This window comes from Panthera uncia, chromosome A2 (genome assembly GCF_023721935.1).
Source record: "Panthera uncia isolate 11264 chromosome A2, Puncia_PCG_1.0, whole genome shotgun sequence".
NCBI classification, from domain to species: domain Eukaryota; kingdom Metazoa; phylum Chordata; class Mammalia; order Carnivora; family Felidae; genus Panthera; species Panthera uncia.
Window position 1 is genome coordinate 160,578,609 of NC_064816.1, and position 16,581 is coordinate 160,595,189.

The 16,581-nt window shown below is 53.9% G+C and overlaps 1 protein-coding gene across 4 annotated transcripts in view; it reads left to right on the forward strand.

Moving 5' to 3' along the window:
- RBM33 (RNA binding motif protein 33) overlaps positions 1 to 16,581 on the forward strand; it is a 134,657-nt gene that overhangs the window by 109,307 nt on the left and 8,769 nt on the right. For 2 of the 4 annotated variants that reach the window (XM_049642157.1, XM_049642160.1), the window contains 2 exons: positions 5,854 to 6,063; positions 10,872 to 11,060. In XM_049642157.1, the coding sequence (XP_049498114.1) occupies positions 5,854 to 6,063; positions 10,872 to 11,060 (399 nt within the window). The remainder of the gene's footprint in view (positions 1 to 5,853; positions 6,064 to 10,871; positions 11,061 to 16,581) is intronic. The other 2 variants (XM_049642158.1, XM_049642159.1) reach the window with 1 other exon arrangement.

Here is a 16,581-nt window from a genome sequence, read left to right on the forward strand (position 1 = left end):
ACAGACCCTAGTCCGCTTGTTGCATCGCAGACCCTCCCGAGAGGGGGACGTGGTAACGCCTTGCAAGTTTCTGTTATAAAGTGTATGGTGCCATTCGTGGCTACCGAAGGTGTGCAGGATTGCCCTGAATATGAGCGACTCCAGAGCTGACCCGGGGCTTCCTCCGACTTTCCAGTAAACGGTTGATGGGAGCAGTGTTTCTGAAAAGCCGGGCAGTCGTCACGATCCCTGCCTGAGCATGCCCCGTTCCGTGTGCTTCGTTGACTGAGCAAGTGACTGTGTCCACCCGCTCTGTCCCCTCTTGGAGGGTGCCATGGGGCCCCGGTTCCAGTGACCGCGATCGGGACAGCAGTGGCCACTACTGCTGTGAAGAAGCACGGAGCAGTGACTGGCCTGGGGAGTGCGGGGCGGGGGAGCGGGGTGCTCCAAGCAGGGAGAAGGACAGAGACCCCGTGCCTGTGCCTGTGAGTTTGTGTCCTGGGGCCAGAGCCGCAGGTGAGGTGCGGACCCACAGAAAAGGCGTCCCTCTTCTCGGGTGCTTTCTTAGAAGACCCGAAATGAGGTCTTTACACCACGTGGGACCCCTTTTCTTTACGTCGGAAGCCATCGTTCTCCACTCTATAGAAGGAGAGTTTTCTCCTTGCAGATGAGGAGAGGAGAGGCCTTTGTGATACCTGTTTTCTTGCAGCTTTGGGGTCAAGCCTGCTTTAAAATGTAAACTTTTCTTGAAAATGAAAGTTTAGAACTTTGGTTTTCAGGGGTTTTATCTGACATTAACTAATCTCCTCTTACGATGTATTGCCACCAGTCTCTCAGCCAAAGTAGCAACGAAAATAATTTTGATTATTTGGAGTGTTTCTTGATTAAGTGTTTATGTTCTCAGTTCCCAGTTTAAAAATCACCAGATCACTAGCATTCTGTATTTATCATCCAAATACATACACATGCCATCTACCTTAAAATAGGCAATTATAATATCTTGCTTTCAGTGTAAGCTTTTCTTTTTAATTTAAAGTTTACTATCGGGATGATCTTGTTTTTAAGCTTTGGATTGCTAAAGAAAAAAATTACGACAATATTCATTCTTTTTGTCCATCGTATACATGGACATCGTTCCTTTTAGGCCCCGTGTACCGGCTCACTGTCTAGTCTCCAATGTGGCGTAATATTTCCCGAGGCACAAAAATAGTACTACTGACCTGAAGGCTGGCCTTTTGGTATCGTAGTGACATGTGGTCAGTGCCTGTGATCGACAGCGGCTGTAGCCTCGCATTCTGATGTCATCCTCCTTTTTACGTAGCACGTTGAGAACCGCACGGTAAAGTATGATTTGCCGTTTATTGATTTATTCAGTAGCCATCTCAGTACCTTCAGCGCGCACGAGACATTCGGCTTGGTGAGCAAAGCAGACTTACGGGGTCTAAACCCCCGGTTTCTTCAGATGCTTGCGAGGCAGTGGGTGCTCTGGGCATCCTCGAACTTTTACCTTGCCGGGTGAACTTCCGGGGAGCTTATTCGGTTCCCTGAAGTCCGTGCGGCGGAAGGCTGTCCCGTACAGCTGGCCGGTACCGGTCCGCTTCTGCACGCGGCCGAACGCGGCGGCGGGGGGGCTCGGCCGGTAGACCATGGTGCCGCTGAGCCGTGCGGAGGATCTGGTGGGCCGGCCCTGTGTGCCCCCAGCACACAGCCTCTTGTGGGGCCTGGGCTCCGCGTGAAGCGTCTGCTCGTGTGACAGGGAGAGATGTCCGTGAGGCCCGTACAGCTGAACACACGCGTAGGAGATACACGAGTCTTGCGCTAACGCGACTCCAGGACGTCAGAGAGATTAGTAAATGATGGACCGTTGGCTCTTACGAGGGATGAGGATGTGGTACGTATGTATCCTTATGAGACTCTCAGCGTTTTACGATAGAAAAATTCAGCGCCTACGAAGCTAGAGAGAGGTCACATAGCTCTTTAAGGCAGAGACTGAGACACTGCGCGCCCATGGGCTAGGTCACGGCCGGTCCCCCGGCTGGGGCGCCGGCTCGCTCCTTGGCTGGAAGGCCTGTGGAGAAGCTCTAGGAAACGCAGACCAGCAGCTTAAATGTCTGTGTGGATCGCGGTCTTGCAAAATGGCCTGCCTTCCGCGGCGCACGGCTTCCATTTTTTTCACTTGGGGACGTTCCTCTGCAAGGTCGGCGTGACCCTCGGCTGGCACCGGCAGTGCACTTGGTAGAGGCACAGGGTCGCAGAACGTCGGGAGCACGCCCCTGGTTCAGCCTTCCCCAGCCTTAGCCGGACAGCCGTCGTCACCCAGGAGCCCTTAAAATAGGCCGGCGTCTGGGTCCCAGCTCCGCGGGGTCCGGTTGGATGGTTCTGGACTAAAGCCCGAGATGGCCCAGATTTGAACCGTCCCCAGGTGGCGAGTACGGAAACTGCGTGTCCCCGACTGGTCTGCGGCAGCGTGAGGAGAAGCCCCGAGGAGAAGGCGCGCCGTGTCCTCATCAGCAGGCACGACGTGCGCTGCCCGCCTGTAGCGGACGCCCGTCCGGGCCGACAGCGCGTCCGGCCGGCCCCAGCGTGTCGCGGGTCTCAGGTCTCCATCACCGTCGCGTCTCCCGCCCGTGCGCCCCGCACGTTACCGCCTTCCGCGGGGACAGTCGGCCTCGCGTTCCTCGGGCGAGAGCTGCTTGGTCGTGGCGCGCGGTCCCCTTTCTGTGTGGGCGCATCCGGTCCGCTGACGTCTGGTGGGGTCCTCGCGCGCGCGCGTGGGGCCTCCTGCGGCTCTCTTCTCCCCCGGTGCCTTCGGCTTTTCTCTCGGGGACGTGCCAGCCTCCGAGGAGGCGCGGGAAGGTGCCCCGTCCTCCGCTCTCTTCCGGGAGAGGTAGTGTCACGGGCTGCCTTCTTCCTGAGGTAGGGACAGGGCTCACCAGTGAGTGCCTGTGGATTTTCCTGTGTGGGAGGGTCGGCATTACCAGTTCCGTGTCGCCTCGGACTTCCGGGTCGTCTCGCTTCTTGAATCAGTTTTCGGCACGGCGTTTCTGACGCCATCCGTCCGTGTCGCCTCAGTGGCCTGACTTCGTGTAAAGTTGTTCATGATGTCCGCCTTCGCTTCTGCCGGGCCGGGCCGGTGAGGTGAGTGGCTCTCTGCTCCTGAGTTTGGTGTTTTGTGCCCTGTCTCCCGTCTTGATCAGCCATCAGTTTCGTTGATCTCAAAAATGCAACTTTTGGTTTCAGTGATTTTTCTCTGTTGTTTTTCTGTGTCTTATGCCATAGCTTTTTGCTCTGAGCTCACCGTTTCCTTCATTGTATTTTGGACTTGATTTCCTTTTTTCCTCTAGCTTCTTGAGATAAAAGCTCAGCTTACTGATTTCAGATTTCTTTTCCTTTCTGGTGTAACTGCTTTAGTTGCACTGTATTTTTATTCAGAATTTTTTTGGATCAGTTTTTTATTCCTATTTCATTTCTCAGCCTGGCTTCCCAGGGGTCAACCCTGTTGTCGCATAGCTTCGTGGTCGGCCAGTCAGTCATTCAGGAAGAGATTGGCCAGCGGGCCATGAGTGGGGGCGGCACTTGCCCGAGCCCACGTCAGCTCGTCCTTCCTGCCCGCCTCTCGGGCCCCGGCGCCCTCGGAGCGCACCGACCTAGGCCTTCAAGAGCCCTTGCGTTTCTGGGATCTCTCATTACATCTCTCCGATTACTGGCTGGTCTACTGTCATTCCAGAAGGGACCAGGGCTGACAGATTGGTGGGCGTGCCCCATTCCCTTCCCTCCAAGTTTTACTGATTGTGCTGCTGTGGTTCCCCGGCCTGCTGGCCGCTCCAGGTCTGCCCTGTGGGCTGGAGGCGGGGGGGGGGGGGGGGGGGGGGGGGGGGGGGGGGGGGGGGGGGCGGGGGGGGGAGGTCCTGTCACTGTCACGGAGCAAAGACTGCCGGGCCCCACCCTGTCTTGTTTCACTTTTGTCAATTCCAGGGACCTGAGGTGCTTGTTCTGGGCGGTTTTGTCCAGTTACAGATTTATCTTGGGGAAGGAGGTTGGCCAGTGTCTTCATGCTGCCATAGCTAGAAGCCCTGCCACGTGTGACATTTCTCCTCTCGTCTTTCATGGGGCCCGATTACCTTGGGCAGTTTTTACAAAATCTCATCTGCACCTATCTCGCTCTAGCCCCTGTCTCTTCACTTTATTCCATTCAACTGGCCCTAAGAGAGAAGTTCAAAATTTTTTTTTAAATTATTTATTATGAGAGCGAGCTAGCATGAGTGGGGGAGGGGCGGAGAGAGAGGGAGAGAGAGAGAGAATCCCAAGCAGGTTCTGTGCCACCAGCACAGAGCCTGACATGGGGCTCGAACCCGTGAAACTGTGAGATCATGACCTGAGCCGAAACCAGAGTCGGATGCCTACCCGACTGAGCCACCCAGGCGCCCCAAAGATAAGTTTAGAGGGGAGAGAGAGAGACATGTAGAACGCAGGGACTGCAGCTGAGGTGACTTCCCAGGTCCTTCCGGAAGCACTGGGTGGCCGAGCAGTGTGCGGGGGCGGGTGTGCTGGCCACAGGCCGCTGCGCCCCCGGTGATCGGAGTGGTAGAGCCTCGCACCGATAGAAGTCTGAATTCTACTTTTCACATTCGAGCGTCCATTTCTGCTAAGATTCCGTCATTGAGCAGCTCAAGGTGGGGTTTCCTTGCCGTCCACACTTCCCTTCCTGGCCACCAGCCACTCTGTAGGAGACACGCTGCGCTTAATACTGAGCGTAGCCGATAGGCACCATCCAGAGGTATTTTTTATGCCGCCGGGTGGTATCCTGAACGTAAGTACTGCAGCGTAAACGTGTTAAATAGCAAATATTCGACTGAGACCGTTTTAAAGCTCTAATGGGCTTCGTTAAGCGACTCGTGAGTTGGGCAGCGCCTCATCCGGCAAAGCAGAGAGGCTCCCGGGGGGTGTACAAGAGGGAAGGTCTTCTTAGAAGGAGGGTGGAGCAAGACGGTTACTGCTCAGGCTGGTGGCTTTCCCTTAGGAGTCTTCCCGTGCCAGTGAACTCACCTTCCTCTGGGGGAGAGGGGCCCTTGTGGCCTGCTCTTTAGCCCTGCTGGAAAATTCCTGATGCACCAGTTAAGACTACATTTCTCAAGAAGGTTGAAACTGCAGTTAGATTAGGGAGTGAGCCCTGGTTTGGGGACTCGGTGTGAGTGACACCGTTTTGGGCCTGTGGTTTTCTTTTCAACAAATATCACCATTTTGAAGGTCAAGAAACGAGGGAGCATTAGTAAAACTCAAAAGGTTAGATTTCTGGTTCTTGTGAAGCTCTCACTAGGGCCCACGCGTCCCTCTGTGTGCGAGGCCAGGGGAGGTGCGGGTGTTGGGGGCGGGCGGGGACCGGGGGCCAGTGCTCTGTCCCCAGGGGAGGGTGGGCGCTGGGCCACAGCCAGTGAGGTACGTCCCGAGGACGGGGGACAGTCCACTTGTCTTTGGTCTAAAGACAGGGTAAAAGTTTAAAACCACTGCGTGTGCAGACTGCCCGTATTTTAATAACAATGCCTTTGGAAATGGTAAATGTATGTTGAGTATGAGGTATTTTTAAGGTTAAGCACTATTTGTGATGAACGAAACAGCACATACTGTAATCACAGACCTCTTGAGTGTATACAGTAATTAAAGATCTGCGGGTTATAAATTTCAAAAATATGATTAAAACCCAAACACTGTCGGATGAGAAATTTGCTCAGTGGCTGTAGTGAAATGACAGGTTTGGTTTCCCGCTTGTTTGAAACGGTTTTGCTCTCGGTTGAGGCTAGCAGAGGCGGACTTCCCCGCCGCTGCGGAGGGCCTCCTGGCCACACACGTACTGACCAGCACGCTGCCTTGTTTCAGCAGGGAGGAGAGAGCGACGGCTTTTTTCACCCCGAGGGCCAGCCCCAGCGGCTCCCGCAGCCCCCAGAAGCCAGACAGCCGCCCGCCCGCAAGGTGACGCTGACCAAGGGGGCCCCCCAGCAGCCCCAGCACCCACCGGTGGGGGCCCACGTGCACCCGGCCGGCCCTCCGGGCATCAAGAGCATCCAGGGAGTCCATCCTGCCAAGAAGGTACTGCCTGTGACCTAGGCTGCGCCCCGGGAGCGTGGCTGTCCTGCTGGTTCGAACGGTCCACGTTTGGACGGTTCTCAGATAGGGGTGCCCAGTGCACGGGAGGGGGGTGCAGATACATCAGTAAGCGAGCCGTCATTTCCTTCGTTCTGGCTTTGAAAGCTCATGTGTTCACAGGAGCACTTGTCCTCTTCTGACTTTAAGGGGACAGCTCAGGGAAAGTCCCTGCAACCGGGGGTGTGGTTTTCTGTGGCTCTGACCCCTGTGTCCGCAGACCCCAGTCCAATACGATTCCTTCCCCTCTTACCGGCTCTCCACACTCCGCAGACAGAGAGCCAGGCATCTGCTCACACACCTCCTTCTCGTGAGCCCAGTGCACGAGTGGGAAAGTGAGGCCTCGGTGGGGGGGGGGGACCCGACCTGAAGAAGGTGGCCCTGACCCTGGTTCTGACACACACTGTTGGACAGGAGATGAGGGCATCCGATACACCTTCGGGGCAGGGGTGGGAGTGAACGTTCTCCTTTTGTGCACTGAGTCTAAAATCTTCCCTAGGAGAAGAGTGTCCGCCTTGCCCTGTCCTGTCCCCATGGTAGGGTGCCCTCCCTTGGATGGTAGGGGAGCTGTCTCTAGCTTCCCCAAAGCCTGACAGTAAAGTCCCCTCTCTCCTCCCTTTTGGTGCATAAGCCAGATGCCCCTCAAATGATGAAGTTATGTGAGGGAGGCAGCAGGGCAGCAACACCTGCTTTGGGTTTCTTCTAGAAAGCTCCAGAGTCCACTGGCTCATCTGTCTGTCTTGCTGCTGACCCAGGTAGTAATAGTATCAACACGAAGGCCGTTCTGGGTCTGTTACCTTGTCTGCGTTGTCTCGTAAGCACCTTGTGATGTAGGAGCAAATAAAATTACTCCCTTTGCAACAGAAGACGTGTGCAGACATGAAGTCTTCTCTTCGGTCATGGAAGGTCGCTCCAGTCTAAACTGGCTTCGGCCGAGCGCAATCCCTGGATACAGGAGGAGAGGGGCCTTAGAGGCCCCGTCCCCCACGTACGCGTGCGCTTGAGCAAGCCCTCGAGTTTCTTTGTCTGAAACCTCTGTCTGCTCTGCTGTGAAGGGAGGACAGTAGCGTTTCCCGGCTCGTTTGGGCTCTTGGGTGGATTTCATGAGAAGATGTGTATAAAAAGTATGGTGCCTGGTGGATCAGTAAACGTTTGGTAAAGGATATTTTGCTGATGTTATAATTTATTATTTTTTAAAATGTTCGTTTATTTTGAGAGAGCACACAGGGGTACGCGAGCAGGGGAGCAGCAGAGAGAGGGAGAATCCCGAGCAGACTTCACGCTCGGCGCATGGTCTGGCTCGGGGCTCGATACCACGAACCGTGAGATCACGGCACGAGCCGAAGTCAAGAGTCGGACCACAGTTTGTTCTCCATAGTTAAGAGTCTGGGGGTATTTGGTCTCTTTTTTTTCTTTGCTTCGACTTGTTTTTTAAATTCCACATCTGAATGAAATTGAATGGTGTTTGTCTTTCTTTGACTTACTTCACTTCGCAGAATACTCTCTGGCTCCATCCATGTTGTTGCAGATGGCAAGGTTTCATTCTTTTTGATGCCCGAGTAATATTCCGTGGCACGTACATACACCACACGTTCTTTACCCATTACTTGGGCTGCTGCCACAGTCCAGCTGTTGTGAACAAGGCTGCAGTAATAAACATTGGGGTGCGTGTATCCCCTCGAGTTAGTGTTTTTGTGTTCTTCGGGTAAATACCCAGTAGTGCTAAATCCTAAGGTCGTTCTACTTTAACTTCTTGAGGACCCTCCGTACTGCTCTCCACGGCTGCAGCGGTTTGCATGCCCACCGACAGTGCACGAGGGTTTCTTTTACTCCGCGTCCTCGCCAACACCCGTTGTTTCTTGAGGTTTTTTTCTTTAGCCGTCGGACAGGTGTGAGGTCGCGTCTCATTGTGGGTTTGATTTGTATTTCCCTGATGGTGAGTGACATTGAGCATCTTTTCGTGTGTATGTTGTCTTTGGAGAAATGTCTGTTCGTGTCTTGTGTCTTTTTTAATTGCGTGATTTGTTTTTTGGGTGTTGAGTTGTATCAGTTCCTTATATATTTTGGATGCTAACCCTTTATCAGGTAAGTCATTTGCAAATATCTTCTCCCATTCTGTAGGTTGCCTTTTAGTTTTATTGATTGTTTCCTTCGCTGTGCAGAAAAATTGTATTTTGATGTAGTCCCAATAGTTTATTTTTGCTTTTGTTTCCCTTGACTCAGGAGACCTATCTAGAAAGATGTTGTTGTGGCCGATGTCCGAGAAATTACTGTCTGCGCTCTCGAAGGATTTTTATGGTTTCGGGTCTCACGTTTAGGTCCTTAATCCGTTTGGAGTTTATTGTCGTGTGTGGTGTAAGAACATGGTCCAGTTTCAATCTTCTGCATGTGGCTGTCTGGTTTTCCCAGCGCCATTTGTTGAAGAGACTGTCTTTTCCCCATCGTATTTTCTTTCCTGCTTTGTCAAAGATGAGTTGACCATATACTTGCGGGTTCATTTCTGGATTTTCTTCTCTGTTCCATTGATCTGTGTGTCTGTTTTTGTGCCAGGGCTTCGGTGTTTCGATGACTACAGCTTTGGAGTGAATCTTGAAATCTGGGCTTATGATAGATACCTCTTCCAGCTTTGCTTTTCCTCCTCAAGGTTGCTTTGGCTGTTTGGGGGTCTTTGGAGGTTCAAATTTTAGGATTGTTTGTCCTAGTTCTGTGACAGATGCTGTTGGTTTTTCCACAGGGATTGCATTAACTGTGTAGATTGCTTTGGGTGGTGTAGAGTCTTGAACCATGCTTGTCCTTCCAGCCCATGAGCGTGGGATATCTTGTTTCTTTGTGTCTCTGGTTTCTTTATCAGTTTTAAGGTTTGCAGACCACGTGTCCTTCATCTCTTTGTTAACTTTATTCCTGGCTCGTCATTTCTGGCGCAGCTGTAAATGGGACTGATTCCTTCGTTTCTCTTTCTGCTGCTTCATTATTGGTGTACAGAAATGCAGCAGATTTCTGCACATTGATTTTGTATCCGTCGACTTTGCCGAACTCATTTATCAGGTCCAGCAGTTTTTTGGTGGAGTCTTTCGGGTTTTCCATAGAGAGTGTCCTGTCATCTGCAGATAGTGAGTTTGACTTCTCTCTCAACCGATTTGGATGCCTTTTATTTGTGGTGTCTGATAGCTGTGGCCAGGACCTCCAGTACTATGTTGAATGACAGTGGTGAGAGTGGACATCCCTGTCTTGTTCTTGACCTTGGGGGAAAGGCTCCCACCAATTCCCTGTTGGCAGTGATGTCAGCTGTGGGGTTTTGATATAAGGCGTTTATTACGTTGAGGTTTGTTCCCTCTAAACATACCCTAAACAGGGTTGTGTTGAGGGTTTTTATCGTGAATGGATGTTGTGCTTTGTCACATGCTTTGTCTGCATCTGCTGAAGTGATCGTATGGTTTGCATCCTTTCTCTTGTTGGTGTGATTTACGTGCAGCCTTCGATGTGTGTTTTCCAGTGTGACTCTGAAATATCCTTTTGTACTTTTCAAACACTCACTTCACGGGAGGACGTTTGCCACCGTCTGCAGAGTGTTAAGAAATGTGGTTTTGGATGCATTTACCTTCTTCTCTGGCCTTTTCTATGATGGAACAGGGGGTCATTTTTGCTCCTTTGTACCCAGACTCTAGGGCAGAATTTGGGGAAGCTGTCTGGAAACCCTGGTACTGTTCAGTCCCACCCAGCCGCCTGCATTTCACTGCTGCCCTGAACAGGAGATGCTTCATCGAATTCTCTAGCTGGAAAACAGCAGAGGGGCTCCTGGGGGGGCTCAGTCAGTTGAGCGTCTGACTTCAGCTCAGCTCGTGATCTCATGGTTCGTGGGTTCAAGCCCCGCGTCGGGCTCTGTACTGACAGCTCGGAGCCTGGATCCTGCTTGGAATCCTCTGTCTCCTTTTCTCTCTGCCCCTCCCCCCGTTTGTGCTCTTTCTCTCTTTCAAAAATAAACATTAAAAAAAAAAAATGAAAAAGAAAATACCAGAAAGATCAGCTGTCTCCTCTTACTTAAAAGGCCCTGGAATCCTTGGAATAGTGGTTTTGAACCCTTGGCAACTTAAAAAACTGCTAAGGCCTGGGCCCTTCTGTAGACATGTGACGCCTTAACGTGGGTGGGAGTGAGCGCGCGGGCATTGCTGTGGCTTGCATTTTTTGTGGTGTTTGTCGTAAAAGCTGTGTAGATGATTGTGATGTGCAGCAGCTGGGAAGCGACCCCTGCTGACTCTCGCTGGCCCCCTGCCACAGAACCCGCCTTTCGGGTTCTCGGGGTGCCGCACGTAGTCCCGAGGGGACTTAGGGGGCGTAACGTGGCTTGTGGTGGCACCAGTCCCCACTGGCGTGGCCTGGAGTACACTGGGAGATATTTGGGCTCTTGGGCTGTTACGACTAGGCCCAAATAAGTGTCTCAACCCCTCTGATCTTGCTGCTTTGTCTCCAGCACGGTGGCTACACGGGAAGTTACCCACCCGTGCTTGCTCCCGAGATGGGGTCGGACTTATTAGATGCTCCCGTTTTCTTCTTTGGCCTCCATCCAGATCTGCTGGGTATTCTTTCAGTTAGACATTGAACCCTGCGGATAGTGGATGAAAACCACAGAAAATCCTGTAGCTCGTGGTGTATTTTAATGGATTCCGAGTTGTTTGCTCACTTTTATAACCCTAGTAGCTATTAAAAACGACAGACCAGAGCTTAGAAGTCAAACAGTTAACTCTTGTCGTTGGCAGGTTGTCATGCACGGGAGAGGCCGAGGAGTGGCGGGGGCTGTGGGCCGGGGCCGCCTGATGCCGAACAAGCAGAACCTCCGGGTGGTGGAGTGTAAGCCACAGCCCTGCGTCGTGTCTGTTGAAGGGCTCTCTTCGTCCACCACTGACGCCCAGCTGAAGAACCTACTGATGTCAGTCGGACCCATCCAGGTGGGTGTCCTGGCGCCTCTCCCAGGACTCTGTTTTGTCTTGACTCCGGTTCCCTTTGTGTCGGTGACTTCGTGTTAAAATAATACGTTTGAAAAGACATACACCTGTTTTATCCATTTTGCATACTTGAGATCGGAACTTTTGCCGTAGATTATTTGGCAGTTTTCAGGTGCTCCGTCATGGAATTCAGGAAATAATTTTGCCAGCTGAACAAATTATTTTCTGGAATTCTTCTGTTATCCTAACGTTCACATATGCTCCTGAACATATATACTTTTTGTTCTGTCACACACTTGTGTTCATGATACTTAGAAATTTTTAAAGCATTTAACCTTCCTGACCTTAATTCCCAGAAATAGCGCATGCGTTAACAGCTGTGAAACTTGTTTTAGGTTTTATGAACATGAAATAATGTAGACTATATTTTGATCTCGTTATTTTATATTTTTTTAATCGTTTGTTTATTTAGAAAGATTGGGGGTGGGGGGACAGAGAGAGAGGGCGAGAGAGGATCCCAAGCAGGCTCCATCCTGTCAGCACAGAGCCCTGATGCGGGGCTTGAACTCACGAACCATGAGATCGTGACCTGAGCTGAGATCAAGAGTCGGATGCTCAACAGACTGAGTCACCCAGGTGCCCCAGTCTCTTGAAAGCAAGTTCGTTCTAAATGCTTTAAAGTTCCTGCTGAGCCGGTTGCACATAGGTCTCCAGTTGTGCTGTAAACCGAATTCTCCATTCAGATGCCTGGTCTCTGCTGCTTCTACTCGAGGCCTGCAGGTAAACCAGCAGAGAAGTGGGTTGACCTGGTTTTCCTTCGGCCGAGGGTTTCCAGAGCCCTGTATCGGACCTTTCCCACCAGCGCCTCCCCTCCCCCCAACAGGCGCCATTGGCACCACGTCAGACCCCACGCAGGCAGGATGTAGGGTGTGAATGTCGGGTTTCTGCGTACTTGCTTTCAGGATATGTTCCAGTCTCTTGCTGCATGAGCGAGCGGGGGGACATTTTCAGACTAGAGGTGATACAAATAATTTTCAACAGGTCTTAAGTGTCTGATGTTGAGAATTATTAGACGTGAGGAGTAGGGGAAAGCCCTTCCGGAAAGCACCCTGTTCCCGAGGTATCACGACTTCCACCGTCAGTTTGGGATTTCTGGTGTTTGTGTGTCGTAGTGGAACGTGAGCCAAAAACGCGGGCTTCTGTTTTCAGTGCCGTCCTTACTCCGCAGTGCGGCCAGAGACCCTTGTCACTTACCGGAGGTGTCAGCACTGCGCTCATGGATGGTCCTTCCAGACCGTTAATGACTAATTTTCAGGAACAGACCGAGCGGAGGGTTTAGATGCATGAAAATGTGCTTACGCTGGTGTGAGGCTCTCCCACCAATGGTGGTTGAGATGCGGGGTCCAGGTGCGGGGTCAGGCAGGGAGTCCAGATGTAACAGAGCAGAGCCTAACCTGTGGGATCTGAGGGCCGGCGTTGTCCGGGAGGCTCGAGCTGTGGTCTCACTGCCCCGGTCTCCGCGTGGGCCGGGGGTGATGGCACTGTGCTCTCCACGTGTGCCCGTCAGCATTTGTGGCTTTGCTCCCTCACACGGAGTCTCGATCGTTCTCTGGAGTGTCCTTGACTAAGATGTGGTTTTCAGGACCCACGTCTGAGCAGCGGTGCTATTTGCCTCTCGGGGGGGGGGGGGGGGGGGGTGCGGTGCGGTGGCTGCACCGCAAAAATCAGCTTGGAGCTGATCTGCATTTGGGGCTTATAGTCTCTCGAATGGATTTTTTTTTCTGTTCTGAGAAGGATTCGAGATGATTATGTTACAAAGTTTGATTGTGGGAAGTAAAGCCAGACCAAAACGGCGTTGGATTGTTTGATGCCTTGTTTTAATTCGAAAGTTAGAGAAGTAGGAAGACGAGAGTGAACTTTGTAGGTTACGTCAGTTACTCTTAGAGTGGGGTCTCCGGAAGGTGAGGCGCCCGGTGCCCCTGGGAACTGGCTGTGGCAGGCTGGGCTTCGCACCCGCATGAGGCCCATCCCTTCCCCTGGGGACCAAAGCCGGGTGCCCTCCTCTTGCTCGTCTCTATCCCAGAGGATGCTTTTGAGTGGGCCTGTACAGATGTTTAGATACCACGTTCCCAGAATGCCAAGTTTCTTACTGAAAAACTAGTATAACAAGCATCTGCCGGTGTTCGGTAGCTAAAGAACGATACTGATAAGTATACGTTTTAAGAAGATGTTTGTAACGAGAACTGGTTATGGTTTAAACTCGGGTGGGATGGCGCCCGGTAACCCCGGCCTCCTGTGGTCCTGACGGGAGAAGCTTCTGTGTGCGGTGGACTGTGGCGCCACCTCGCGTCCACTCGGTGTAATAGCAGGTGGTGCTGTCCAGAGTAGGAAGGTCCCCTGTTTCTCTGGGCTTTTGAATTAGACTCCTAGGAACCGCATGTGACCTCTGCTCCTTGAGCTGTGGAATCCGAGAGGCTTTGTCAGTGTGGCTCTCGGATTAGCATGTTATTCCCTTCAACGGTACTCACAAGGCTCTCTAGAAAGTCCATTTTAAAGACCTTAATCAACTCGCTATTTCCAGAATGAGGAACAACGTGCAGATCTTGTAGAAGCGTGGCAACCAGAAGGCAGCAGTGGCGTGGGAAGTGCGGTAGCGGGTCCCAGAATCTTGGGGGAGGTGGCGCGTGGCAGCCACAGCCGCAGCATTCCACTCCCGAGCGGGTCCCAGAGACGCGTCTGCCTGGACCCCAGCCCCCGCGAGAAGGGAGCCCGGTCACTGCCAGGCACGCGTGCCCTGTGGGCTGGCGGACACATGTTCCTGCAGCAGTGACCCTGACCTCCCACTCTGTCCTGAGACAGGAAGCCAAGGTAGCTCTTAGATCAGGAAGTAAGGTAGTTAGGACCTCCGTGGCTTTTTTGTGTAATTGCTTTTAGTTCCCCGTTTGCTAGATTGTGCCTCAAATTGTGCTAAGAAGAAAGATTCGTTACCCCGTAAGTAAACGTCATGGTGTAAAAACACAAAAGCAGTTTCCTCACCAAGGCACGAGGTTTGAGATCGCTCAGTGAGAGTATGACTGTCCCCTGTCGTGACCCTCCCTGAGGACGAGGCCGGCCAGCGCTGACTCGTGCCCACACGTACCCGGCACCACGCTGTCTCCACCGCCTCCGTCACTCCCGTGTCCTGGCGGTGCCCCGGCTGGGGCCAGAGGGGGAGCGCGAGCCATGGGTGTCCTTTGCGGCACAGCCGGGCTGTTGGCGGGGCTCTCTTCTTCGTCTCGAGTCTAGGCCTTTCTGTCGGGCTCTCCACACCCGCCACCTTGTAACTCTCCCGGTGCCCCGGCCTGAGCAGGCTGGAGGAGACGCATGGCCTCCTCGTCCCCCACGGGGTGGCAGGTGCAAGGGGTGTCTGCCTGCCCCCAGACACTGCACTTCGGGGCGGCGGGTGTTGCAGGCTGGCGTGGCTGAGCCCCCGTGGGCAGTCGTGCGAGAGCGTGAGCCGCTGTGAAGGAGCGTCCTGTTCCGACCGGCCGCAAGGCCCGGCTGGTGTAGCCAACAGAGTTGGAATCTCAGGTCGTTGGTTCTGAAGTTCAGGACATCGGGGGAGAAGACACGGGTGTGACCACGTGATCTGAAGCCACGATGGAAAGACTGCTTACTAGGGGTCCTCGTCAAGGTCCAGAGAACGCAGCCAGCAGTAACGCCCACGGAAAGAGGACTTCGGGATGGCAGTGTGACGGCACTGGGGGTCTCGGGGGGCCAGCGGGAGGGAAGCCGGCCAGTGCGGGGAGCGGCGGGGGGTCTCAGCACGGAGAGTGGGCACGCGGGGCCCTGGGGAAAAGCGCAGCGCGGGCACTGGACCGAACCCGCGGCGGCAGGTGCATCTGTGAGAGGGTCCTGCGAGGAGCTGGGTGTCGGGCCTGCCTTGTGGCGCACGCTTCCATCGTTGCTGCCGTTTGCCCCTTGGGGCCCCTGTGCCTTGTGGGGACACCGGTCTGCCGCCGACCGGGGGCTCTGGGACCTGCCTCAGCGGGGCCACCCCGGCCGTGTGAGTCACAGCTATGGTGGGGCCTGTGGGGACGCGCTCCTCGTGGCCTGTCGGTGGGGCTGCTCTCAGGTAGCACCGCTGTTGTCTAAAATTGACCGTCCTGTTCTTGGCAGAAGGCACTTCCCGCGGGTGCTAAGAGCGTCCGGCCGGAGGGGGAGGGACGCCGACACAGATCTTCGGGGCTACGCAACCCTGTTGGCGTCCCCGTGACATTTTGGTTGATCTGAGTTGGCGTCCCCGCGACGTGGTAGTTGATCTGAGCCCGTGGGAGAAGAGGCAGGGTGCCGTGCACACGGACATCCTCCCCGGATGAGACCGCAGGCTGTCGGAGGCCAGGCCGGAGGGGCCTGCAGGGCGTCCGAGCAGGCGGCTCGCAGCCGAGGGTTTCGTCTTGCGTTTTGCTACTTGAAGGAGCGCGGTCACTCACCGTCAGGACGTGCGGGTGTCTCCCCTCTGAAAACGGAAGCGCATCAGGCCGGAAGTTGGTGCCTTGGCCTTGCCCTCTGAGTGCCAGGGGGGCGCTTGCGGGAGAGGCAGCCGCGGCAGCAGAGCGAGCGTGGGCCCGGAGACGCGGTGCAGCTTCCGGTTTGTTCTGGCCCAGCTAGTGTCTGTGCGGGGCTGTGCCGCTAGCTCGTGCGAGTGCCGCTCTGCACCGTGGAAGCCGGGGAGCACGAGGCGTCCGGCTTCCGGCTTCCGGCGCGGTGCCCACCCCTCTGCTCCCAGTAACGAACTCCTGGAGCTCTCGTTTTCGTAGGTCAGAAATGGCGGGATAGGGACAGTTTCTGCAATTCAGTCTTCTGCCTAGAAGACGTCGTTTGGTTTCTGGAAGAAGGTACGAAAATGTAAATAAAGGACATAACCAGGAAGATTTTAGGACCGTGTTCTCATCGCTTGTGTTGACTGCTTGAGCTCCAGGCCTTTTCCCCGTGAGGAATTGGCACGGGGAAGTTTCCCCGTGAGGAATTGCCGTCTCGTCCGGCACCTCCTCAGACCGAGGTGTAAACTGCTCAGGTCCCAGTGAGTTCTGTCGCATCAGGCGTTTTACCGTTTTGTGTGGTAAGTGGTAAAAATGAAGCTTCGTGCCTTCATTTCATATTGCGAAGTCACCCGGAGGAAATCACCCTAGATACCTGGAAACCTGTTTTTCTGAAAACAAACCAAAAAAACTGTGGTATTTTCAGAAACCCAGATTCCACCTGTGAATTGTACGGTATGATTAATTATCTGCGGTAGCATCAGCAATTAGTTTTTTTCCTGTCTGTTCCTAAAGAACACGTCGTATTTTTAGACGAGGTAGATTTGGGGAAGTTGTTGGGATTCTTGCCTGAGGTCCGCCGCGGTGCCGGCAGCAGCCACCAGGGGGCGCGCACTAGCGAGCGGCGTGGCCGCGGGGCTGCGGGGGAGGGGGGGGCGCAGACAGGACCAGAGAGCGGGGCCTGGCAGCGGGCCCCCTGCAGGTGCCCGGGGCTGCCTGTGCTC